At 47.0% G+C, this 25,602-nt stretch overlaps 2 protein-coding genes across 4 annotated transcripts; one reads left to right on the top strand and one right to left on the bottom strand.

The window, feature by feature from the left end:
• The first annotated feature begins 174 nt into the window (after window positions 1-174).
• Window positions 175-5,335, top strand: Ccdc189 (coiled-coil domain containing 189). Its single transcript, XM_032892561.1, has 9 exons — window positions 175-821; window positions 1,106-1,137; window positions 2,009-2,074; window positions 2,407-2,576; window positions 3,296-3,366; window positions 3,552-3,668; window positions 3,762-3,822; window positions 3,905-3,994; window positions 5,097-5,335. The coding sequence occupies exons 1-9, from the start codon at window positions 609-611 to the stop codon at window positions 5,273-5,275; spliced, it is 999 nt and encodes a 332-aa protein (XP_032748452.1). The 5' UTR covers window positions 175-608; the 3' UTR covers window positions 5,276-5,335.
• Window positions 5,336-5,376: 41 nt separating this feature from the next.
• Phkg2 (phosphorylase kinase catalytic subunit gamma 2) lies at window positions 5,377-17,564 on the bottom strand. 3 transcript variants are annotated; one of them, XM_032892557.1, is made up of 10 exons: window positions 17,432-17,564; window positions 16,927-17,039; window positions 10,952-11,127; window positions 10,640-10,694; window positions 9,004-9,069; window positions 8,767-8,930; window positions 6,464-6,554; window positions 6,229-6,382; window positions 6,032-6,157; window positions 5,377-5,955 (listed from the first exon to the last, which is right to left on the bottom strand). In XM_032892557.1, the coding sequence occupies exons 2-10, from the start codon at window positions 17,019-17,021 to the stop codon at window positions 5,662-5,664; spliced, it is 1,221 nt and encodes a 406-aa protein (XP_032748448.1). In that variant the 5' UTR covers window positions 17,022-17,039; window positions 17,432-17,564; the 3' UTR covers window positions 5,377-5,661. The 3 variants fall into 3 exon arrangements, with proteins under 3 accessions (XP_032748448.1, XP_032748450.1, XP_032748449.1); XM_032892559.1 differs by lacking the exon at window positions 17,432-17,564 and having other exon boundaries at window positions 11,016-11,127; XM_032892558.1 differs by lacking the exons at window positions 10,640-10,694; window positions 16,927-17,039; window positions 17,432-17,564 and having other exon boundaries at window positions 10,974-11,108.
• Window positions 17,565-25,602: the final 8,038 nt, after the last annotated feature.

The following is a 25,602-nucleotide window of genomic DNA, read 5'->3' on the forward strand; positions in this document are numbered from 1 at the left end:
TGGTTCCGCCTCTCGAGTCTTTTAGTCCCCCACCCCCACGCCCCCTGCGATCGACTGTATTTCTCCCAATGATTGGCCAGTATGCTGTTCCCATAGTTACTGACACAGCAATTGCACTAGGAGATGGGGAGGTGGCTCTATGGTTGGAGCCTTTGCTGCTATTCGGGGTACCGGGTTCACGACCCCTTGGAACTCCAGATCCAGAGGATCTGTCGCCCTCTTCTGGCCTCCACGGTCACAAGCGAACATCCTCTACACATGTGCGCACACGCAGGCACAAACACACACAAATTGTTTTAAATTAAGTCTTTTAAAAGACCGATCTTTAAAAGCACCCCTATAAGCAACTTCGAAGAGGCACGTGCAACTCGTTACGCATGCGCTCTATCTTTTCAATGATTGGTGTGGGCTTGTACTTTCTACTTTCCTTAACAACGGTCACCGGGGAGACAAGACTAGGAAGACGCCCTCTGCGGATTGGCTGCCTCTCGCTTCACCACCTCTGAAGAAACACTTCAAGGGGCAGGTCCGGGCTTTGCAGTGGGAGAGCTGGCTGCCCCAGAGCCCAGGCTGGAGAGCCCTCGTCTGAGGCTAAGAAGGACGAAGAGATGATTACCCCCAGATCCAGCCAGAGCCTGGAAATGAAGGTGCAGACGGAGTTGGAACATTCTCCCAAACTGCAGGAGGAACCGGACAGGAGTCCCAGCTTGGTGGACAGTTCAGTCATAAGGATCGGAACAGATGAGCAGAACGAGTCGCCAGCAGAGGGCACTAGTAACCCTGTGGAGGTGGCTGAAGATCCTGGAGCCAACTTGTTCCCGGTGAGGGCCGGACAGAGTTGTCCTCTAGTGAATACTTCCCAATAAGGCGCTGCCAGTCATTACATTTACCAACATTCGGGAATTTTCTGGAGTTGCCTCGGTTGTAAATAGACTGCTAAATAGTATTTCGAGCCCACCGAAACCCGGTCTTACCTACTTTGCTATAGCTAAAATTATTGCATACTCTGTTTCATACCTGCTAGAAATTCACGAGGAACTAAGTAAGGACTTGGGGCTACATACTGAAGTAGCTATTCTTCCCATAATCTGTTTTCTCTCCACAGCCACCGCTACCCCAGCCCCGGATCTGTATGTGGTGAGTGTGGAGAGCCCTGGGGAAAAGTTACACTTCTCATTTGTACTGCTCCTTTAAGGTCTCCTCAACAGTCCTGTCCAGCCAGGGCACCCCGATTTTACAAAGATGAGACTGAGAAATGCCCAAGGTAATGAGTCACCAGTGTTCCAGGCCCTCGGTGTATAGTGGCAGTGTGAGAAGAAAGGCAAAGACAAGAATGCACAGAGGGGGGGCTGGAGAGATGGCTCAGTGGTTAAGAGCACCGACTGCTCTTCCCGAGGTCCTGAGTTCAAATCCCAGCAACCACATGGTGGCTCGCAACCATCTGTAATGGGATCTGATGCCCTCTGGTGTGTCTGAAGACAGCTACAGTGTACTCATATATATAATAAATAAATAAAATATTAAAAAAAATGCACAGAGGGCAGGCACCACAGCTGCTAGATGGAGCACTGTGCAGACTGATGCCAAGGCCCAGGGGGACTTCATCAAGGTCACACACAGAACTCAAGGTTGTTTATTTGTTTGGGTTTTCAAGACATGGCTGTCCTGAAACTCACTCTGTAGACCAGGCTAGCCTCAAACTTAAGAGAAGGCTGCCTCTGCCTCCTAGTGCTGGGCTCAAACGAGTGTACCACCACCACCTGGCACAACTCTTTTCTCATCATTGGATTTAAAACACCTCCTAAGGGTTCATCTAGAGTCTAGATCCCACACCATGATGTTCCTCATTTACAGTGAGAGAGAGGCCCATGAGAATGACTTGCCAAAAGCTATTCAGCAGGTTAGCCAAGCCCTAACTCCAGATCCCCCTTCTGATGCTCTGTAAGTTGCAGCCTCACCAGTGAAGGTCTACGAGCCATCAGTGGTTTGTTTCATCTTTTCCTGACAGGAAATACCTGGACATCCATTCTATGCACAGACTGGAGAAGGCAGCCACCGTGGAAGAGATGAGAGAGTACGGGTTTGAGTCGGGCGAGACAGAGCTCTTGGGGGTGGGGTGGGGTGCTTTAAAACATCGAGTGAGTGTCAGGTGATAGGGCTGAGAAGAGGCTTGTGTTGAGGGCTGCAGAGGCAGCTCAGCCATTAAGAGCACTGGCTGTTCTTCCAGAGGACCCAGGTTTGGTTCCCAGCACCCACATAGTCTGTGGCCTCCCTGGTTACCAAAGAAGCACCTGGTGCACATGTACACACACAGGCAAATTACCCATGTAACAACACTAAGTCCTAAGGTGGGGGTGGGGGCGGGCGAGCTTGTGCTGTCACTCATGCCTCCCTCTCCCTCCCAAGGGTTCTTGCTGAGCTCCTGGAGCTTGGCGGTCCTGAGCAGAGCCTGCGGGATGCCATTATCTTGGACCTCTTTTCCCATGCACTCATCTTCTGCCGTCAGCAGGGCTTTTCACTAGAGCAGACATCAGCAGCTTGTGCCTTGCTCCAAGATCTTCACAAGGCCTGTGTTGGTGAGAGGGAGGCAGCCACTGAAAGGTTTGAGCCCCAGGAGAGGAGGCTGGGCTGGCACAAGTGGCTGTGAGAGCTAAAGTAGGGAGCCTGCAGTCTAGGGTTTGTGTTCCGCCATAGGTAACATTGCCGGGCCACACTCAACCACCTTTGAGAGGCTTCCTTATTAAGAAGCGAAACACATGGTGCCAATATTACGGGTCTGTTCTGAGAAGTATCTTAAATAGGAGGCTGGGGATGTAGCCCACTTAGTAGAGTGCTTGCCTGATACAGAGTCCTGGGTTCATACCTATAATCCTAGCACTTAGGAAGTAGAGGCAGATGAATCAGAAGTTCAAAGTCATCCTGGGCAACTTGACACCCTGTCTCAAAAACAAAGTAACTTCCAATGATGCGGAGTATGGTGGTTCAAGCCCGAAACACTTGCATTCATTCAGGAGGCTGTGGCAGGAACAATGCCACTAGTTTGAGGCCAACTTTAGTCATATACCGAGTTTCAGATCAGAAACAAAACAGCCTCCTGAGGGAAGGACCTTGGTCTGTCTTTCTCAGTGCCTAGAAAAGTGTATAGTGAGAATTTGATATTTACTGAGTGAATTAACAGACCAGGCCAGGACTTACTCCTAAGTCTGTCCAGTTCTGAATTTCGTGCTCTAAAGGTAGTGGGACGACCAGATGGAGAGTAGGAAGGGCCTGACGGCTTCACCTTGCTTTCCTCCAGCTACACCTCTGGGCAATGTGGAGGAATGCTACCGTTACTTTACCAGCGTTCTCTTTTGCCATGGAGTCAGGGTCAGTACCCTGGAATGAAGCCTTCACCCAACCACAGGCAAGATCTAGCCCAAATTCCTGTTCTCTTTCCCACCATCTTCTTCTGAAGGCCACCTGGGGTTCTCCCTGCTTCTAGATAGCTGTGCTTTGGGCTAAGTGGGCTTCTGGAGGTCGTCAGGGCACTTAACTCGTGACTGTCGTCACAGCGGCCCCCTTTCAGCATCGACCTCTTTAAAGAGGAGCAGCTGCTGGCATTGGCAGACTATGTGGTCAACACCTACTTCCGCCACTTCAAGCTCTACAAATACGTCTTCACCCCACAGGTACTGTGTGCAGGCGGCGAGTGGCCACTTGTCTGCCCTCTTCTCTCACGGCAAGGGCTTCCTCTTAGCCCCTCTCTTCCCTTGCCTCCTCAGGTTCGTCTCGACCTATCTTTGAGTTACATGGGGCTACCGTCACTCCATCTCTGGCCAGAGGGTAAGATGGGCACGGGTGGACCAGGCTGGAACTGGGCCAGGGCTGGGTCCAGCCAAGACCTCTTTTTGCTTCTGCTCTGCAGAGAAAGAAGATGAGGAGGCGACAGTAGAGCAAGCAGCTACTCCACAGGAGGAGCCGCCAGAGACTGTGACCGAGCCAGAGCAGCAGCCAAGTGAGCACATCGGAAGGGTTAAGGTGCCCCGGGGCTCTGTGCCAAGGTCAAATCAAAGGGTTGGACCTGTTTGACTCTTCATGCCCCTGCCCCTCCCACCACCGCCATTTTGCTTTGTAGTGCTGGGGAGCGAGATTAGAGCCATGCACTTTAGTGTTTTACCACTCAGCTGGACATGATCACCCCACCCCCTTTTTTGAGACAGGGTCTCTCTATGTAGTCCTGCCTTTCCTGGTACTTGCTACGTAGACCAGGCTGGCCTCAAACGCCTAGAGATCTTCCTGCCTCTTCTTACATGCTAAGCCATCTATCTGTCCAGCCCTTGTTTATGAAGGTCAGAGGACCTTTGGAGTCCTGTCTCCTTTCAGCTTTGCGTGGGTTCTGAGAGCTGCAGTCAGGTTGGCAGGTTACACAGCAAGCTCCTTTACCCACTGAACCATCCTGCCCACCCTTGTTTTATTTCTTTGAAACAAGGTCTTACTGTGTAGCCCATCCACTATACCCAGCCCAGGACTTAGTTTTAGTTCCATTGTCCCCTAAGGTCTCTTGAGCTTTATTTTTTGTTTTTATTTTCTCTATCTGGGAGTTTAGCTTCCATGTGTATCTGTGCATCACAAATGTCAGTGCCCACAGAGGTCACGAGAGGGCAGTGAATGCCCTTAGAACTGGAGTTACAGATGTGAGAGCCACCATATGGGTGCCAAGAATTGCACCTAGATTCTCTGGAAGAGCAGTCAGTGTCTTTAACCATTGAGCCATGGTGTTGGAGCCATGGAGTGTTGTTATGTGTAGAAAAGGTGGCCCTGGAAAGAGAATGATGGGAGAGTGGCTTACAATAGCAAGCACAGATCTGGTGATCCTGGACCCCAGGATGCCCAGTGTTAAACGTGCACATTAACTCAATCCTACCATCAAGGTATCGTTACCATCCATGTTTTCCCCAAAATGCTGATGCATGTGCTAAGTAATCTGCCTGATGTTAGACTGCAGCGCCCAACTGTCTGCCTCTGAAGAGGTGGCTGACAGTCCCTGAATTGAAGCGGCATTGCCCTGTGTGGCTCACTCCCAGACATCACTTGTGCTGCCCTCCCCTCTCCTGTAGGCGAGGTGTGCATCCTCCAGACTTACATCAAGTGTCAGCTGAACAAGGAGCTGAGGCAGCTCCAGCAGCTGGTGGAGGAGCGGCTCAAGGAGAGTGAAGAAAGGCTGAGCAACAGACTGGCTGCACTGGAGCGGCCCTTTCAGACACCTCCTAGCAAAGGCAAGAGCAAGGCCAAGTGATCCCCCGCGTTCTCTTCAATAAAGACCTGGGCCACCGTGTCCCATCTCCCCCTTCACGAGCACCTTCTGGTTCCCCTATGAAACTGACAGCAGACATGGCACTGGCTCTCCCAGGCTTGTAGCAGGTTTTATTTCAGATGCAGCACAGGCGGTGATGGCAAGGCCAGGCACAATGCTGGGAAGAGGTTCCCTTCCATCTCCGCCCCGATCTCCAAGTCCAGAGTAGGTAGGTAGGGGTAAAGGGCTGGTTTTTGTGACAAGCAGCATTCTCAGTTGTAGACTTGGCAAGGCAGGGCTAAGGTCTGAGTCCCAAGTGGTTGGAATGATAGAAAAAGAAAATCTCCTCCTGGGGAGTCCTACTTTGTGGCTTGCCCAGGGAGAAGGTCCTAGCTCCGTACCAAGGTAACTTCATCCTCTGTGATAGCACTGGAGTCTCCTTCCAGTTCAGTGGCAATGATGGGGAAAGGCCTAGGAGGCTGGTGCTGGAAGAGGGCCGCCCGGTTCTGCTGCTCCCCCTTCTTCACCCAGTGTCCATAGAGCCGGAAGGCACAGTTGTCAATGAGGCGCCGTACTGGCCGCAGTGCATAGGGGTCTCTCAAGAGTGCATTCTTAGTTAGTGGCCGTAAACGGTGACTGCTTAAGGCTACTCGTCCAGCAGCCAGTATTGTCCACACTGCCACCTGGGAAAGGGGACAGTATTAGCCCCAGTAAAACATCCAGCACAGGGAAGAGGGCAAGGGCTGGGTGTAGACTTACCCGGAACCGCTGGCGAGGTGTGAGGGTCCAGGGCTGGCTGCCTTTACAGCGCTCAAAGAAGGGGTGCTGTAGGGCTTGCTCAGCGGTCAAGCGTGCGTTAGGATCCACCTGCAGCAGCTTTGCGATCTAGAGAAACTTTATAGCATGAGGGTCAGATCTTGGGTCTTCCCTAGTATCATTTCATGGCCCCTACTCACCAGGTCTTTGACGGTGTTTGAACGATCATCCCACTCGGGTGAACTAAACTGATATTGGCCTTCCATGATCATGCGTAGCATCAGGATTTGGCGTCGATGCCAGAATGGTGGCGAGCCAGCCAGAAGTGTGAACAGGATTACCCCACAAGCCCAGCTGAAAATGAGACCATGGTCAGACTGCATAGGTAACATGCAAGGAAGTGACACAGAAGGGGAAGGGAGTGCCGAGACTCACAGGTCGACTTCCTTGCCATAGCCTGGGTGGGTTTCATCCATGGAGCATTTAAGGATCTCTGGTGCTAGATATCCCGGAGTCCCACACAGCTCTGGAGAGAGGGCAGAAGACTGAGGGCTGCCGCTAGCGATCACTGCAGAGCCCCAAGCACCAACCCTCTGCTGGAGTTTCTCGATTTCACAAGAACAGGAGTGCACCCTTTTTGTTCCTGTGTTTCCTGCTGAGCCTCAGAGCAAGGGCTCTGTCCTTAGCTAACCAAAGCTCACGGTGGCCTTCTTAGGAATGGCTTCCCTAGTTTGGGAATGGCTTCATGGTCTGTCTTAATGACATCATTTACCGCCCCCCCCACCCCAAGCTGCTCTTTCACCAAAACTACTTGTTTTGCCACTGTATCAGATACATAATCTATATGAAAAGCAAAATCCATTTTTCCAGACAAGATCTCACTGTATAGCCTTGGATGGCTTGGAACTCATTATGTGGAACAGGGTGGCTTCAGACTCAAAAAGTCTGTGGGCCTCTGCTTCCTAAATGCAAGGATTAAAGGAGTGAGCCACCATGCCCAGCACAAACCCAGAATAGCTTAGGCACTGGGGTAGTCCCTGTTTAAACCCTCCCTTAGGGCTTGGTCTAGGTATGGTCTATGTGATCTATGCTGGTTTACACAGCTAGTTCCATTATAGACATGTAAAGACTCTGTTCCAAAGCAAAACAAAACAAAAAACCCTCCACAAAAACCCTTCCTTGATTCTCTCTCAAGGCATCAGGGTTGAGTCTAAGTGCCCATGGCTCAGGTTCCTCCATCACAGACACAAATCTGTGTTTTTAGTTTCTTTTTGCCATTGCAGGTACCTTTTCTTTTCTTTCTTTTTTTTTTTTCTTTTTGTGATTTCAGAAATTTCAAACTATTCCATGTTATACTTCCAAGAGAATTTAATAAGCCTAAACTGAAAAAGACTTTGGAGCACAAGTATTTCACTCTAGCACACATCCAGAGTTATATGAGAGGGTCATGAGGTAGATGTGCCTTTCCCAAGCTCATTATCTTCCAGGAAGCAAGTAAGAGGTGAGCATTAGGGGTAGGGGATTTAGCTCAGTGGTAGAGCGCTTGCCTAGCGAGCGCAAGGCCCTGGGTTCGGTCCCCAGCTCCGGAAAAAAAAAAAAAAAAAAAAAAAAAGAGGTGAGCATTAGGTCAAGTGGGAATACAAAGACAGAAAGCAGGGGCCCCTCCTGGAGTGGAAGCTTAGAGTGAAACCTGAGTCAAGTTAAGAAAGGTGAAGCAGGCAGGGCAAAGGTGTTCTAGAAAGGTCTGTGTGGAAGCCATTAGGGAAACACATGACACACAGTATCCTCAAGGCCCCTGGAGCCCACAGGTTAATGTGAGACTGCACAGTTCAAGTTCAAACTCTGGGCAGGTCATCAAGTCTTCACGCCTAAGTCATGAAACAGACACTGGTACTATTTTCTGTTGAGAAGAAATAATACTGTTAGGGAAATAAGCCACAGCGTAGATATCTGGGATGGCATTCGCCCCATGATAAATGCCCACTATGTGCTCGCTACTGGTATATGCCGTATAAAACCACAAAGGACAAGACAGCGTATGAATAGCTCTTGGGACTCCTACATGTGAATTTGCTCAAGGTTTCCCGTCAGCACTAGAAATGTGTACGTGTGCATTCTACACGCGAAGGCTCAAGGCTGTTGTTCCTCAATTACTTTCTCCTTGATGGACTTAGGTAAGACCAATCACTTGAGCCCACAGCTCCACTGATTTGGATAATCAACTAGCTTATTCCAAGGATACCTCCCTCTGCCTCATCCATGCTGCCATTTCCACGGTTGCTGGGATCTGAACTCGGGTCTTTAAGCCTGCATGGCAATGCTTTACCCACTGGGCCATTTTCCCAGTCCCAGGAATTTTTCTTGTTACAATGAGTCATACAGGATCCTCACAACACTGAAGTACCACAGAGAGGTCTTGCTTTATCCACACTTCCTCTAGCCCTACTCTCTCTCTCCTCCCAGAACAAAGCCCAGCTCTAAAGGGCCCTCCTGTGCATCCCTCAGGTTCAACAGTGCTCCCTTCTTCTGGCTTCCTGGGGCCTGGTCCTCTGCATGCATCTCCCTTCTCTAAGGTGAAGAAGTCCACTGAGGTGCACAAAGCCTTTCCATCAAGAGCACTTGGGCAACGAGTATTCACTTTTCTTTTCCTTGGCACCAGGGACTCAGTTCTCAACCTGGCCAGGCAACCTCAAGTTTGGGCCTGCTTCCCTCCCTTTTAAGGAATCTGATCTCCTCACCTCGAAGCTTCTCGCCAGGTTCCAAATGGCAGGAGAACCCAAAATCTGAAAGGCGGATCTGCATATTGTCATCTAGGAGGATATTCTCAGGCTTCAGGTCTCGATGTACAATGTTGTTGACATGAAGAAAGTTCACCGCCTCCAGCAGAGACCTCATAATGGACCTGGGTGAGGCAGGCTTCTGTTTCTCCCTGTACCGTTCCCCTGATATCCCAAGGTATTAGGCTCTTATAGTACCTGGTTTCCTTTTCTGAGAGGGCCACTTTCTCTGTGAGATAGTCAAACAGCTCTCCTTTCCGCATCCTAAGGGGTCAAGGGAGGAGGAGAAGAGGCAGATGTACCCATCTGGAGGCTAAGAAGGTGGTAAGGCCAGTGAGGAGAGACTCCTCTGTGGCCAGCAGGAGCAGGTTGGGAAAAAGCACCCCAGGAGTGAACTTGATTCCAGTTCCACAGTGTGTTGGTGATTGAAATATCCTTAATGTGTCCCAAAGGAACACTTTTAGTAAGAATAAGCAACTTCTTGTGGTAAGTCACAGGAGGCCTTTCTTATCTGAGAGCAACTACAGCTGCAAAAGACTTTTTAAAGTCAGTATTTCAAATACAGGCCGAAAGCTCAATAACAGTTACAAAAAGGTTGAATAAAAGTCTTTTGGAATTTGCTTATTTTATCACCCTTTAAAATCGAGGTTAGGGCCTGGTGCTGGTGGTGGTGTAAACCTTTAATCCTAGCACCCAGGAAGCAGAGGCAGGTGGACCTCTGAGATTTCAAGGCCAACTTGGTCTACAGAATGAGTTCCAGGACAGCCAGGGCTACACAGAGAAACCCTCTGAAACAAAGAAATTAAAAATAAATAAATAAGGTTGGGGATTTAGCTCAGCGGTAGAGCCCTTGCCTAGCAAGCGCAAGGCCCTGGGTTCGGACCCCAGCTCTGAAGAAAAAAATAAATAAATAAAAATTAAAAAAAAAAAAAAAAAAAAAAAAGAGGTTCCAGCTGGGTGCGGTGGCACACACCTTTAATCCCAGTACTTGGCAAACGTAGGCAGTCTGATCTTTAAGTTAAAGACCAGACCAGCCACGGCAACAATGTGAGATTCTGTTTCAATATAAATATATACATAAATAACAAAACGGAGAGTATATTTAAAACTAATCAATACTCAAAATGGACTGTCACTGTCTTGAACTCTGCAGGACAGGGAACAGACTTTTCCGATTTCCCCTCAGATTTTTGTGGAGAGCCATTTGATGGCTTCATGAATTTTTTTCTGAATAATTCAAATTAGTCCCTTATTTCTCAAATATGGAGTCCTGATACAGGCCCAGGCTAGCCCTGAATTTGTAATCCTCTTGGCCTCGGCCTCTTGAGTGCTGGCATTGCTGGCATCATGCGTGGCTGAATCGTACTCTGGAATACATTTGCATCCAGTGTGCACTCTATCATGTATCACGTAACACCAGATTCAGATAAACGAGAGAACCACCAACAGGGGCAGCAGAGCAGTGTGCCAAGTCAGGGACTCCTGAGCGAGGAGGGACTATAAGGACTCTGCTCCGTGCTCAACGTTTGGCACCCGGCCTTCTCCCTCCTCATCATTTATAACCAAGAGGGACTGGGACAGGGACCCCGCTAGTCACTGCGATTCTCCTGGCATTTGATTGGTCTTATTACTCTCGAGGCTTCTGCCTCAGCCATGGCACTTAAGGAAAAGGTCTGTGCCTTGGACTTCCAGGGGAAAGAACAATAGAGAGCCCTTGCGGGAGCAGAGCATGATGCAGTCAGTCATCTCCTGCCCATGTGCTGTAACCCTGTAAGCCTGGGACCATACGCGGAGGCAAGGAATGGAGTTCTCAGATGAGTAGGGTGATACTCACAGGTCAAACACCAGGAACATGAAGCTAGAAGACTCGTAGGAATCGATGAGAGTGACTGGGGAAAGAGGCAGAAAGGCAGAGAGAGATGGGAGGAGCAGGTATACACTGCAGGTGCGTTTCCACCCAAGGGCAGCACTAGGCTAGTGTCCTGGGAGGGCAGGAGTACCAAGGGGGCTACAGGGACCCAAAGACTGGCTGGGAGGTAGAGAGAGCGAGGAAGAAGACCTGGAGGAAATTCTAGGGTGTGGGTCATGAACAGGGCCAGCAGGGATAGGGGCTGTCAGCCGGCAGGAGCAGGGAATGCAGCCTCACTGATGTGGGGGTGGCCAGCGACCTGGCGAAGGATGTGCATCTCTCGCCGTGTGGCATCCCGCACCTCCTCCAGCTGCTCAAGACTCAACCGTTCAGCTGACACCTCCATGATCTTCACTGCAAACTCATCACCAGTAGCTCGATGGACACAGCGGCGGACCACAGAGCTCACTCCTCTAGCAGAATCAAATAAGAGCCGTCAGGCCCCCGACACTCCCAATCTCACCCCCTTATCTTTTCATCCCTCTCTTCCTCTCTTTCAGCTCTCCCCCAACCCCCCCCCCCCCCCGTTTGTTTTCTTCTAGACAGAGGCTCAGTTTGTAGCTCTAGCTGTTCTGGAACGCACTATGTAGACCAGGCTAGCCTGGAACTCATGGAGCTGCATCTGCCTCTGTTCCTGAGTGCATGTACCACCCACATCCTGTAAGACTGGGTGTTGCTGTGTAGCCCAGGCTGGCTGGTCCTGAACTCAAGTGTGCAGCACCACATCTGGCTTCTACATTCCTACTTCTATACAGAATAGAGCCTCTGGGCCATTGTGCTTACCAGACTCATACCAGGACAAGTGCCATGACCACAGACCCTACCCTATCACAGCTTCACTGTGTCCTCAGACATTGTGGGTACCAAGCAGCGAGCTACCATACAAAGCCTACAGGAACTCAGATAGGTGATCTGAGTTGGATCCAGGGTCTTCCTTCCCTGTTTAGGCCCCGATCAAGGCTTTTCAAAAGGTCCCAGAGTTTGCCCTTTGCAGGAGTTGGGAGCTGGAGAGATGGCTCAGTGGTTAAGAGCAATGACTGCTCTTCCAGAGGTCCTGAGTTCAAATCCTAGCAACCACATGGTGGCTCACAACCATCTGTAATGAGGTTTGATGCCCTCTTCTCGTGTGTCTGAAGACAGCTACAGTGTACTCAAATAAATAAATCTTAAAAAAAGAAAAAAGAAAGAAACCACCTATTTCTTCATCCAAATCCCAAATTTCCCCTATAACTCAGAGTGTAAGAAAAGCCCAATAAATATGTACAGTGGAACCCAGGGCCTCATATGTGCTAGGGAAGCACCCTACCACTAAGCTACGCTCCTGCCCTCTAGTCATTCCTCATCATGAATAAACTTCACTGGGAATCTTATAATTTCATGAAGTACAAAGGCTCAAGTCATCTAGAACAGACTAAATGCTGCCTCCGCCAATCCCATCTGTCCTCTCCCCCCTTAAGCATCCCACATACCTTTTACTTTAAGGGTGCTCTTTTTTTTTTTTTTTGGTTCTTTTTTTCGGAGCTGGGGACCGAACCCAGGGCCTTGTGCTTCCTAGGCAAGCGCTCTACCACTGAGCTAAATCCCCAACCCCTTTAGGGGTGCTCTTTAGAAATTATGCCTTTCTAGTAAGATTCTAGATCATTTCAAGAGGGAATGCAAGTCTGAAGACTCAATTTTTTTTTTTTTTTTTCTGCTGACAGACCCCAGCCTTGTTCTCTTGAGCTCCTAAAAGGTCAGCCTTGGGCTGGGAGAACGGCTTGGGGGTGATGTGCCTGCTGGGCATGGGTTAACAGAGGAAATACAGGACTGGGCTGTAAATGGTAGGACGCTTGCTTAGCATGGACATCTCTGAGCTCAAACCCAGTCCCCAAGTGTCCCCAGCATAAACCTGCCAAAATAAACCAACAGAGCCAAGTGTGTTGGCCCAGGCCTGTAACTGGACCACTCAGAAGGCCAAGACAGAGGATTTTGAGTTCCAGGCCAACCTCAGCTGCACAGAGACTCCATCTCAACAATACTAAATATTAATAACAATAAATAAGCTGGGCTTCCCAGGGCTCCACCCTTAGCCCTGAACATTTTCCTTCGGTGTCTTCTGCACCTCTGAGATTTCAACTGCTGAGCCCAGCAGATATTTCCCTGTCAGATACTGTCTTCCTGGACATCTTTCCTCATGGATCATAAAGACATTTCATATCTATCATGACGACTGCATTTTCTATCAAAACTAACTTCTCTCTGTATTTCTGACCTGTTAATGCTGTTGATGTTCATACTCCCAAGCGAGACAGTCCCTCTCTCATTCCAAGGTAACCCATTCTTTCTAACCCACTTTGCAGAGAGTCTCAAAATGCCCCACCCCCACCCCACATGCATTCACTACCTTGGCTCAGGCCTTAGCTTCCTTATTTGGATAACTGTGAGAACCACCTTGCTCTCTTCCCAGCTGCTAAGGTTCTCATAACCCATCCACCACAAGGCTTCTCAACTAGCTTCCTAAACATAGATCCCTTGTTACTCACTGTTTAAAAACTTCCCACCTTATCAGTTAACAAGGGCAACTGACTTTCCTCAACTCCCTCCCCATCAAGGACTGGGGCTTCACACGCGCTAAGCAAGTGCTCCACCTACTGTCCCATCTGTCTATTCCATTTTTGGTTCTGGTGACCCTCCCTCCCCCTCTTTCCCTCACTAGTTGGCCTGGAACTTGCTACATAGACCAGGCTGGCCTCAAACTCACCAGAGTTCCACCTCCCTCTGCCTCCAAGGACTAGGATTAAAGATATGCGCCATAAATTCAATCTTACAATTAACTGTTGGATACATCCAAAATTTCCACCCTGATTAACTAAACGATAAAAGTAAAATACCAACAGGCTTTCTTGTGTTCTGGTTCTTACAATATTTCTGCCCCCTTTCATAATGTGTGTGCACGAACACACACGCGGGTATATAACAATAATAAAGAAAAAGGCTATCAACTTCAAAGTGGGGTTGTACTGGCTGGCTTTGTGTGCCAACTTGACACAAGCTGGAGTTATCACAGAGAAAGGAGCCTCTCTTGAGGAAATGCCTCCATGAGACCCAGCTGTAAGGCATTTTCTAAATTAGTGATCAAGGGGGGAGGACCCAGCCCATTGTGGGTGGTGCCATCCCTGGGCTGGTGGTCTTGGGTTCTATGAGAGAGCAAGCTGAGCAAGCCAGGAGAAGCAAGCCAGTAAGTAACATCCCTCCATGGCCTCTGCATCAGCTCTTGCTTCCAGACCTGCTTGAGTTCCAGGCCTGACTGTCTTTGGTGATAAACAGAGGTGTGGAAGTGTAAGCTGAATAAGCCCTTTCCTCCCGACTTGCTTCTTGGTCATGATATTTGTTCAAGAATAGAAACCCTGACTAAGCTAGGGGGCATGAGGTAGGGAGAGTAGTGGGGAGGGCTGGAGGGAGGGGAGGGAGGGAAAGTGATATAATTCTATTCCAATTAAGAATATATTTTATGGGGGGAGGAGTTGTGTGAGGATGTCACTAGAGGGAGTGGAGGTGGGGCTGTGATCGGGATGAAAAATGCGTAAGTAAAAGGGACAAAACATTTTAAAAAAGAAAAAAAAAATGGAGAAACAGCATCCAATCCTAATTCTTTCACCATTCACCTGAGGACTACACTCCAAATGACCTCACTGGGCATCTCAAACTTAGTATTTCCAAAATGAAACTCCGCTAGTTAGTCTGTGCTTCAGTTAATTTGTAGCTATTTCCCAAATCTTTTATTACTTATGATTGTGTGTGTGTAGAGACCAGAGGACAACTCTATGGAGGCAGTCCTCTCCTTCCACCCTTACTAAAGTTCTTAAACTTGCTCTCTCCTACCTAGTCCCAAATCCTGTAACACGTCAGGCTTTGGACGTGGCTTCTTTCCCCGAATACACTCTGGGGGTTTGAGTGAGGACGGTCTCCACAGGCTCACGTGTCTGGGTGCTTGCTCCTTAGTTGGTGGAACTGTTTGGGAAGGGTTAGATGGCATGGCCTTACTAGAGGAGGTATGTCACTGGGGATGGGCTCTGAGGCTTCAAAAGCCCAGGGCAGGCAAAGTTTTGCTCTCTGCCAGCTGCGTGTAGGTAAGATGAACGCTCCCAGGTCCTGTTTCAGGGTCAGGCCTATCTGCCGCCATGCTCCCCGCCAGGATGGTCCTGGACTCGCCTTCTGACATTGCAAGCAAGCCCCAATTAAATGCTTTCTCTTTTAAGTTTCCTTGGTCATGGTGTTTTCTCACAGCAATAGTACAGACACTGAGACACAGTCTGTCCCCTGGTGACCCATATTGAATCCTAGAAGCCTTAAATGTCAATGTGCAACTGTCACAGTATACTGTCTTTGAGCCTTAACTTCTCACCAAAATCCTGGTTCTAACTACTTTACTGACATCTCCATGTGGTATCTGAATGTGCCTGGCCAAATCGAACGCCACATGCCTGCCTTTCTGAGGCCTCAGAAGCATCTCACAAAGCAGCGCCTGGCAACCTTCCAGTGCATTCTACATGCTTCTTACGAACTCACAGACTGCTTCTCTCCACGCTCCCTGGTAGTTCTTCTAAGTGATCAGGAAATGGCGACATGGCCCAGAAGCCTCAGCCCCTTCCCTCCTCACTGCCCCTTTCTACGTTGACACCTCCAAATTTATGGTTGTCATCCAGCTCTCGGGTTCCAGACTCAAATGCACTCGAAAGTTCTATCAACTTGGCATCTCAAACTTAGTATTCCCAAAATGAAACTCCTGACTGGTTCACTCCATTCCCCAATCTAATCCTTCCTCAAGTCTTCATTTCAGTAAATGGTATTCAAGTGCTCAAATAAAAACCTTAAAAGTTACCCTGTTTTTCCCTTCCCTGTGAGCCGTATCCAGTCTCCTTTGAAACCATTACTTGGACTTGTTTCTCCATCTCTGCAGTCACCACTAGTCGAAGTGCCACCATCGCCAGCCCTTTCCTATCTCTACATAAAGGCCACAAAGAGCTTTTTAAGTTTCTAAGAGTTTTAAGTGCCACTTACTTTTAAAGGTGTCCTAATACACTCAACACACGTCAAACGCACAGGAGAGTAAAAGCTGGGCTCCGCTGTTAACCCAAGTGCAGAGAGCAAGCTCCTGGCTCACAAGCGTACTTCACATCCTGTTACTGGATGTGCCACTCTCAGGACTGGCCGCTACATGGGACTAAGTTCCTCATCAGAGCCTAAAGCCCATCTTACTCCCTTCCCTCCTTGTCTTTCCTTACTCTTTCTAGGGTCTAGCCACTGCCTTGAGCCCTGCACTAACTGTCCCCTCTAAATGAAAAGACTCTCCCCCTCTCGCCTTGAATCTATTCTCACACTCAGCTCAGCTCAAGGCTCAGTTTTTTGGGGCTGAGAATGTAAAGCACTGTCTCCCAGGAGGGGGCCCTGAGTTTAATCCTGAGCCCCATAAACAACCAAACAACCCTCCCCCAAACTGTCCCCTCCTGTCATTTTCTCAGAAGTCTCCTAAAGCTTCTTGTCTGTGGAGACCTCATCGATTTAATCCAATTGCCTACTTACTTTTCCCCCTAACGCTTGCATTGGCCCGTATCTTGTTTTCATTATCTGTCTCTGTTGTTAGAATGTAAAGCCCAAGACAGAAACTTTACGGGTTCCTGTCAGCCCCTCACCTGGTGTCCTTAGTGCCTAACACAAACAACATGGCCAATACACTATGCTTCTGAAACTAAAACCCATAGAGCGTCTGTGGTGGCGACCGCAGGCTGCAATCCCGGCTCCCCTTCCCAACAGGGTTCTCTGGGTAGCCCTGGCTGTCGTTGAATTTCCCCTGTAAACCAGGTTGGTGTCGAACTCAACAGAGTTCCATCTGCCTCTGCTTGGATCAAAGGCATGCACCACCACCGCCCAGCCCCAAGTATCTTTTGTACAGACTCTTATTTTGATAACTAGATACCTTTGAAATGCTCACGTGCTTCTTTCAGGCACTATAGAGTATGGGTACTTTCTACCCTCCCAGTGTCTGGAGCACAATCGCGTTTGTTGACTATACAGATGAATAGAGGAAAAATGCGGGTTAACTCAGAATACTTGCCTAGTCACTAACTCTTTTCCACGGACACTTCCTAAACTATCCAGCCTTCAGAAGGAAGCCTTATTCCTGACTGGGAGCCAACTACACTGGACCTACATATTTTCCTGTTAAGGCTCACCTGCCAATGATGTCCTTGGGGTCGTACTTCTGGTAAAACTCTTTGGCCGCAGCCCAGTCTGGGAGTTCATCCTCTGGCCCCACGTCCAACGTCATTCTGAAGGATGTGGGGGCCTGCGAGGAGGAAACGGAGGGCAGTGAGGGCAAGGAGGCCCACAGGTTCTGAGAGGACGCACATCGTGGCTCCCGTGGGCGCAGCACCTGCGGCTGGGGCGCCAGGGTCCTGGGGATTGGGGGTGGGGTAGGGGAAGGATCAGGAACGGGAAGACCACACCGAAGAGTCTAGGGGGAAGGGAGGGAAGCAGGGCAGGGAAGGGGATAGGGAAGGGAGGGAGGGGGGAAAGGTGGCTCGGAAGAAGGGGGAAATGGCACAAGTGCGGGCGGCTGTTACCGCGCAAGCGCACTTGGCGTCCACTGGGAGGGGGACGGGGTCTCGAGCAGGGTGACCCGTGCGGGCCGGGAAAGAGGGAGGTGGGGGAAGGGGGGTGGGGAGAGAACAGTCTAACCTGCGCAAAGACCCTCCCTCGGCTGCTTGGCTCACGTTTACTCCTTTGCTTTAACCTGTAAGGATCTCACAGCGACCTAAGGCTCTGCCCCCATCATTGCAGCCAATGAACCCTGCTGCTTGCCGATTGGAAAATGGCAGTCCAATAGGAAGCCAGCAGACACTGACTTTGGAGCTAGAAGTCCCCAAAAGCTCTCCACATGAGGAGGAGCCTGGAAAATAGCCAATCAACGGGCAGCATTTGCTTTTCTCTTACGGTGCTGCAGGTCTGTAAAGAGACACGGAAGTTAGGTTACCGGAAATATGTCTCTGCACTAGGACAAGGTCCTTTTAGTTTCCTTCTGGAATCTTCACCTTATTTCGGCTCTTTATTATATAGTAAGAGCCCGTTCCAAAATTCCTTTATTGTGGAAACCTGAGTGTAAACAAATGTGGTTGTGCACGTCTAATCCCAGCATTAGGAGGCGAGGCAGGCAGAGGATTCTCTGAGTTGGAGGCCAGGCTGGTCTACAAAGTGAGTTCCAGGACCGGTAGGGCTGTTTATACAGAGAAACTGTGTTTTGAGAAACACAACAAAACAACAAAATGCATATGCATTATTGCCATTTGCTGCCGACTAGAACGTTCAGGATAGTGTCCCTCATCCTATATATGTGTGTGTGTGTGTGTGTGTGTGTGTGTGTGTGTATGTATATGTATATTACATATATATAACATATATATGTATATACACATTGTGATACACGCACACGCACACACACACACACACACACACACACACACACACACACACTTACTAGTCTTGCTCCCAGAAGTCTCCTGCCTGAAATATACAAGGTTGTAAGGTTATGCCTGGAGTAATTCCAAAGCCAGCTAAATCCTAAAACCAAGGCTCTGGAGTAACAGCAACGAAAAAAGAAAGATATTCAAGGTTACATTCTAGCAAATGAGAAAAGATAATTTTTGTTTTTGACAGTGTCTCACTATGTAGCCCTTGTTGGTTAGGAATCAGCTGTGTAGTGAAGGCTGGGGCGGAACTCCCAAAAACCAGTCAGCCTGATTCCTGAGTGCTGGGATTAAAAGTGCAGGACGCCTAGATTGCAGGATGATTTTCTGACAACTTTTTTCCGTAATGAAAACAAGTAACTTATAGTTTTTTTTTGTTTTTTTTTTTTCTTTCTATCATTGTAAAGCACTGGTCTTTTCTCATCAAGCTTGACTTTAATAACTTGCAAAACAAAGTTCTAAACTTTGCTAAGTAGGTTTGTTGTTGGTATACAGGAGATAACTATTCTGAAATTAGTCAAAATAAAGTATTCATATAATTAGGAACCAAGAGTCTTCCTACGAGAATATGAAATCGGGAACTATAGGAAGAACCCTACAGGCAAAATTAGGGCAATGGTGGAAAATAGATTAAAAATATAATTTTATATTTTCCAGGTTTGATCTCTAAAAGGACCCCCAAATAGAACCTAGTATACAGCGTCTAAATGCTGATTTCTGCTGCAAACAAAGGAACCAGGGATCTTTGGGAAAATGACCAAGGACAAGAATAACGAGATAGGGATCACAATATGGGCCTCCTCATGTTCCATTCACTCCACAGACTTTAAATATGTAGGTTTCACTACATGTTCATTATACTCTACCAGAACATATTTTAAAGGTGACAGTAGGACTTGGGACATTAGCTTAGCTGTTGAGTGCTTGCCCAGCATGCATAAGGCCAAACTGAACTACAAGCACTGAACAAAAAAGAGCCAAAAACAGAGATGGGTATAAAGATTCAGCATATAAATTATTCTCATTATGAGGACTATTGGATGTGACACAGCTGCTTTTGAGTCGCTGTGCTCTTGTGTAAAACCCCATAAACTCAGTGGTTAGTGACTTCCTTTGGTTTGCTAATGCCCTGTCTTGGGTGAACGAGTGCTTACATCTCTCCGGGAAAGTCAATGTAATTGGCATGTGAACAGGGACCCACAAATCCAACCATGAGCTGGGAGGTGTGGTTCCATACCCCTACTATGGGGACCAGACATCCTTCTGAAATGGGTCTCAGTACGGCATCTGCAGGGGTTGGGGGGAGCAGGGGTGTGGTAGGGAATAACCTGCCCCCTTGCTGGGTGGCAGATGCATGTTCCCTGCAATGAATAAGAAGTGCAACCAAAGCTCAGAATTCTGAAAGAAGGGCATCTTTGAGAGGAAACTCCAGGTTGACCAGCTGTCATCTCATTTGTTATAGGGTAGCATGTCTCCTTGCTGAATGGGGTCTGCTACAAGTATGGGGACACTTCAACATGGCTGATGGGCTGGAAAATGTTACACCCCTCAAAGTATTATGTGCTTGATGGGATGGTAAGCAGGCTGTGGTGCTAGTTATGTGGGTAATAAGACACAACCAAGGCTTAGAAGAACTTGCTTGTGTAAGGAGGTATTATAAGGAGGCAAAGATAAGCAACTGTTTCCTTCCACACTAGCTTCTGACTTGACAGGAAATGTGAGAAACTGGAGGGTGATGTATGTATTGGCTTGCTATTTCTCGGAGCTAGCAAGATGGAAAGAAAGAGTACAAACTAGTTCCTTATATTCCTGAGTTCCAAAAACCTAGGAGAATGTTGAAAGCAAAGAGGGAGAGAGGCAGAAGAGATTCCATGACCTTTAATACAGAAAATAGGGAAAATTCATTGATTCAGCATACATATGGGGGCACTTAGTAACAAGTCCAGTACAGACAACTATAACCAGGGAAAACTACATTTGACCTGCTTGAATGGAAAATGATTTTATTTTCTTTTTTTCGGAGCTGGGGACTGAACCCAGGGCCTTGCGCTTGCTAGGCAAGCGCTCTACCACTGAGCTAAATCCCCAACCCCTGGAAAATGACTTTTAAAATTACGTTATTTGTATGTGTGTACATGTATGCTATGCAGGTCACAGAGTATGTGTGGTCAGCAAACATGTTGCAGCTGGCTCCTTCTGCAGTGTGGGTCTCAAGGATCAAAGTTAGGCGGTCAGGTTTGGTAATAGAAAGTTTTACTCTGAGCTCTTTTTTTGGTCCTGGAAAAGATTTTTAAGCAAGAAATAGAACTTTCTCCTAATAGCTGGTTGAATAAAGTTGTGAGATGTGGGACTGGATGGAATATGAAGTGTGTAAAAGAAACCAAATAATGTAAATTTGCATAATCTGAGGCAATAAAAAGGGAAAAGAATCTCTGGTGGATTAGTTGATATGAAACACCAGCTTGGTTATCACTGGCTAAAGCTCTTTGAAGATCAGCTTCTGGAGGACAACAGAAAACTGAGACGTTATTAGGACAGTCATGCTTAGTGCCAAGTGTACTGGGCCTGAAAGGACTGTTTCCATAGGATCATGAGAGTAAAACAAGTTAAGTCAGGAAGGACCTCAGGGCTGGTCCGTATCTTTCTCGAAGAGCCTCATGGTGAGGCATGTAAATCAAGTTTATAAGGTGTAAAACAATCAAAGGGAAGGACGAAAAGGCAGAGGGGTCTGTCCTATCACTTAAAGATCACCGCACCCAAGCTTGGTGACATATCTGTCAGTACATGTGAAGTGGAGGAAGGAGGTCAAGGCCATCCTTAACTGAGCCAGCCTGGTATACATGAACAAATCTTAAAAGATACAGTTCAGTGGTGTACTGATGATGTGAGTGAATTCCTAGGTCCCATGTGGTGTATGAAAATCAATTCCTGAATACTGTCCTCTTATTTCTGTGTGCATGCCGTACTGGAACCTTCCCCATACAACACACAAAATCAATAAAAATGGAGACTGGAGAGATGAGCCAGTGGTTAAGACACTGGCTGCTCGTGTAGATGACTTAGGTTTGGTTCCCAGCACCCACATGGTGGCTTACAATAACCCTTAACTTCAGTTCCAGATGATCTCCCTGGACAGCAAGCAAGCATGTGGCACACATATGAACACACATAGACAAAATTTAATCATTTAAAAATTTAAAGTCCATCTGTAATAAAAAATTACATTTTTATCAAGACAGCATTCCTATGTAAAATAAAAAGCCAAAAGCATAAGCAACAGCTTACCAAGGTCTTTCCTAGTGGTAGGCAATTATCCTCCCCAGAGCACATTACTCCATACGAAAAAGTAAAGAGGACGGAGTTTAATTCAGTTAGGTACAGTCAACAGAGAGATGCTGGACACAACCCAAGTTCAGAGCCTGTCAGACACTGGAAGCTGGCTCCAGTGGCAAGTAAGTGTAGTAGGCTAACACATGCATCTCTAACCTTCTACTTAGCTTTGGCCCAGACCAAGTAATGCTCAGCTGTACCTGAGACCATTCAGGATGCACGGGTGATGTGTCAGCGCAAAGGCAAAGCCCTAGGAGGAGAGGAAATGGCTCATGGGAAATGAAGTGGTGGTCTTCTGTCTGTGCTCCATACCCAACACTGCTTTCTTTTTTTTTTTTTTAATTTTTTTTTTTATTTATTTGAGTACACACTAGCTGTCTTCAGACACACCAGAAGAGGACATCGGATCCCATTACAGATGGTTGTGAGCCACCATGTGGTTGCTGGGAATTGAACTCAGGTCCTCTGGAAGAGCAATCAGTGCTCTTAACCTCTGAGCTATGTCTCCAGCCCCCCCAACACTGCTTTCTTGATGAATTGATTCAAATCCATTGTATTGGACTATTTGACCTATGGTGTTTTCAGAGTTCCCTTTGATGGAAAGGACTTCGGGGAGCCTGCCAATCCTCTGCGATAAAAGTTTCATTCTATGTTAGCTCTTGAATGCCTTATAGACTTCGAAAACAACTGGAGGGACAGTAAAAACTACAGTGAAATAATTTCTACAGGAGCACCCAGCACAGTGGTTGGAAAAACAAAAAACAAACCTCTCTGAAGCTATAAAGTTTATTAGATGAAAATCCTGGTGCTAGGGATGGAGCACATTCCCAGAGATGTTGCCAGAAAAGCCTCTGGGGCCCTGAAAAACATAGATGCCACTGTTACTGCTATTGGTTGCAACAAGTCAATTGCTGAAACACCACATTGGTTGTAAGATATGGAGAAATTAACTGGATTGAGCTGTGAGCCCAACTGCTGCTAGCTAACTTTAAAAATAAAGCACATCAGAAGGTGTAAGGTGGACACCTGGACAGTAATTTTTGCTTATATCCATAGGTTATGGCTACTGTTAGTCTCAGTTACAAAAGGAAACTTTGGATTTTTTTTACTTTAAATTATGTGTATGTACACGTCTGTGTACTTAAGTGCAGCTGCCTGTGGAGGCCAGAGAGCATCAGATGCCTAGAGCTGTTTCTAAGCTGGCAAACATGAATGCAGGGAACTGAACTCAGATCCTCTGGTACAAGCTCTTAACTGAGAAGCACCTGTCTATCCGGGAAACTTTTCCCAGCAGGTAGCAGACATTCAGAGCCAGTCAAGCTTCTAAAAATAAGTGACCATTTCTGTGGCACAGTGGCAATTCGAAACCATAAATGGAAGGAATGCCAGACATTGCTGTCATTCTATCCTGCTCCCCCAAAACAAAATCTCAGGGAATATCCTCAAAAATTTCATAAAAAGAAGGCATCAGAAGAACTAAAGAGGTAGTGTTGTGCAGCTCTTCTCTTACAGCTCAGAGTCTTCCCTCAAGAGAAAGGAGGCATTTAAGAATGAGGAAGACTCAGGAAGTCCTTTTCTTTGGCTATACCAATTAGTAAGCAATTGCTAAGGAGAAAATCTCTTGGTCAAGGAGTTCCAGGGATGCAGCTTTCGTGAGACTCTGCCCATGGTGATGTGGACTTTTTAGTGATGTAGCTACCTATGTTCTGTAAATAATCCCAATATAAACCCACTGGTTCATTATATGAGACTTGGATTGATTCCTTGGTCTATTGTTGGTGAACATATTCACGACTCCTCAGACAGAGTTAAACATTTTCAAACACTGAAGAGAGTCATCATGTGCCATCCCTCCTTCCCCATCAGTGTGTGCACCTCTAATTCGCATAGTTCTACTCTTTCCTGAATTATGGTAGTCACAAAAACATTCTAATTGTGAGGTACACAAGCTTCCAAAGACTTGAGCCAGGCAAGTTGTTGCCTGGGAAGCAGACAGGTTGAGGCCAGCCTGGTCTGAAAACTTGAATTCCAGGACAACCAGTGTTACACAGTGAGCTACATTTTGAAACCCTGTCTCAAATAGGGTATGTGTGTATAAGAATATCCATAGTAGCAGTTTTATAACTTTTATGAATTGGAAACACCCCATATGCTTCCATCAGATAATGAACAAATTATACTATATTCATATTACATAGCAACAAATTACAGCTATACATCATACTTATTATACAATGATAACAGCAAAGACAAAAAGATAACAGGACCCGATCTCTATAAAGACACTTAATTTTTATTTATGTGTACATTCACAGCAGCCAGAGTGTTGAATACCCTGGAAGTGGAGTTTTGAACTGCTGGATAGGCATGTTGGGAACCAAACTTGGGTTCCCTGCGAGAGCAGCAAGTGCTTGTAACGCCTGAGTCATTTTTCTAGCCCCTTCGAGGAAGAGGCTCTTGTATTCCATTAAGATTTGCTGGGCTGGAAAGATGGCTGCACTTGCTGATTTTCTAGAGGTCCTGAGTTCAAATTCCCACCACCCACATGGTGTCTCATGACCATCTATATACAAAAAATTTGATGCTGTCTTCTGGCATCCAGGTGTACATGCAGCACAGCACTCACGCCCATAAAATAAATAAAAACCATTACTGTCTGAATTTTTTGCATGTGCATTATCTATAGAGATCAGAAAGCACTGGAAATCGCTGGAACTGCCATTATCAAGGTATGAACCATCATGAAGACAAGGGGAAACTCAAGTCTTCTGCAAGAGTTAGTGCTTTTATATGTGGAATGTCTCTCCAGCCATCATGTATCCCATTTTTTTTTTTTTTCCTGGAGCTGGGGACCGAACCCAGGGCCTAGCAAGCGCTCTACCACTGAGCTAAATCCCCAACCCCCATGTATCCCATTTTTAACATTTATTTATTCCTTAGTTGGCTGACTACATTTCTATAAAGCAGATGCAGGCAAAATTAAGTTACATTGTGAGAAGTAAGAATAGTAGTTATTTGGGATAAGAAATGATTAAGAGTATATATTAAGTTTTTTACAGTGCTGACAGCAATCAATTTGGATAGCTTTCAGGTATTGGCTAGGTGTTAATTTAAACTTTATGTTTGTTTGGGAACCTGCTTATGGAGTATATTTTAAAACTTAAAAAAAACAAAAAAAACAAAAAAAAACCTACTGAAGCAGAGTTGGGTAGTGCACCCGAGTGCACTCTAGCGCTCAGGAATGGGAGCAGGAGGATCAGGACTGAGGCTAGTATGGGCTATGTGGTAAGGTCTTGTCATTTCAGAAAACAAAACAGCAGCAACTTAAAAACGAAAAAACTAGTCAAGTATGATGGTATACACCAGTAAGCCCAGTACTTGCACAGCAACTTGGAGTGACAGCCTGACTCAATAAAACAAAACCAGGCTCATATCCCATCCTTAAATATTTAAAATACTATCAGGAGTCTCAATATAAAGAATAGAAAATGCGGGGTTGGGGATTTAGCTCAGTGGTAGAGCGCTTGCCTGGGAAGCGCAAGGCCCTGGGTTCGGTCCCCAGCTCCGAAAAAAAAGAACCAAAAAAAAAAGAATAGAAAATGCATTTAATCCTGTAACTGTCAATAATAGGTAGGGTGGTAGTTCCTGTAATCCACCCCTCTGGAACCAAACTGTCTGAACTCAATCATACTTTTTCTAGGACACATATACCCATTTCCTCAACTATAAAGAAAAATGGCACTTACTGCTGAGTCATTGTGAGGCCTCAAAAGAAACAAACAGTGCCTGGAGCACGGCCTAGCAGTAATTACCTAGTGAGCAGTGTGCTAGCTACTACTACTATTCTTTTTGTCTGACTTTAGGTTCATGGCTTATAAGAAGCTTGGAGTTTTTCCAAGGAAAATTTCCAAAACAAAAGAACTCTCAAACCCCCAACCTTTTCTTCTCTTGGAGCAATGAGATAGAATGAGAGGCCAGATGCAGGTTTATCGTTTAGACGTCTTGCCTTCACCAAAGACCCAGGGGAAAAGCAGGAAAAAGAACAATTAAACAGTA

This window comes from Rattus rattus, chromosome 2, assembly GCF_011064425.1.
Source record: "Rattus rattus isolate New Zealand chromosome 2, Rrattus_CSIRO_v1, whole genome shotgun sequence".
Classification (NCBI taxonomy): Eukaryota; Metazoa; Chordata; class Mammalia; order Rodentia; family Muridae; genus Rattus; species Rattus rattus.

What these genes read in the sequence shown, in the direction of transcription:
- Ccdc189 (XM_032892561.1), top strand. Translation starts at nt 609, where the DNA reads ATGATTACCCCCAGATCCAGCCAGAGCCTGGAAATGAAGGTGCAGACG. An exon ending in CAGCCCCGGATCTGTATGTG is followed by an intron (nt 1,138 to 2,008) that starts GTGAGTGTGGAG and finishes TTTTCCTGACAG; the next exon opens with GAAATACCTGGACATCCATT. An exon ending in TCTTTTGCCATGGAGTCAGG is followed by an intron (nt 3,367 to 3,551) that starts GTCAGTACCCTG and finishes CTGTCGTCACAG; the next exon opens with CGGCCCCCTTTCAGCATCGA.
- Phkg2 (XM_032892557.1), bottom strand. Translation starts at nt 17,021, where the DNA reads ATGACGTTGGACGTGGGGCCAGAGGATGAACTCCCAGACTGGGCTGCG. An exon ending in CCCAAGGACATCATTGGCAG is followed by an intron (nt 11,128 to 16,926) that starts GTGAGCCTTAAC and finishes TGATTCTGCTAG; the next exon opens with AGGAGTGAGCTCTGTGGTCC. An exon ending in CTCTCAGAAAAGGAAACCAG is followed by an intron (nt 8,931 to 9,003) that starts GTACTATAAGAG and finishes TGCCTCACCCAG; the next exon opens with GTCCATTATGAGGTCTCTGC.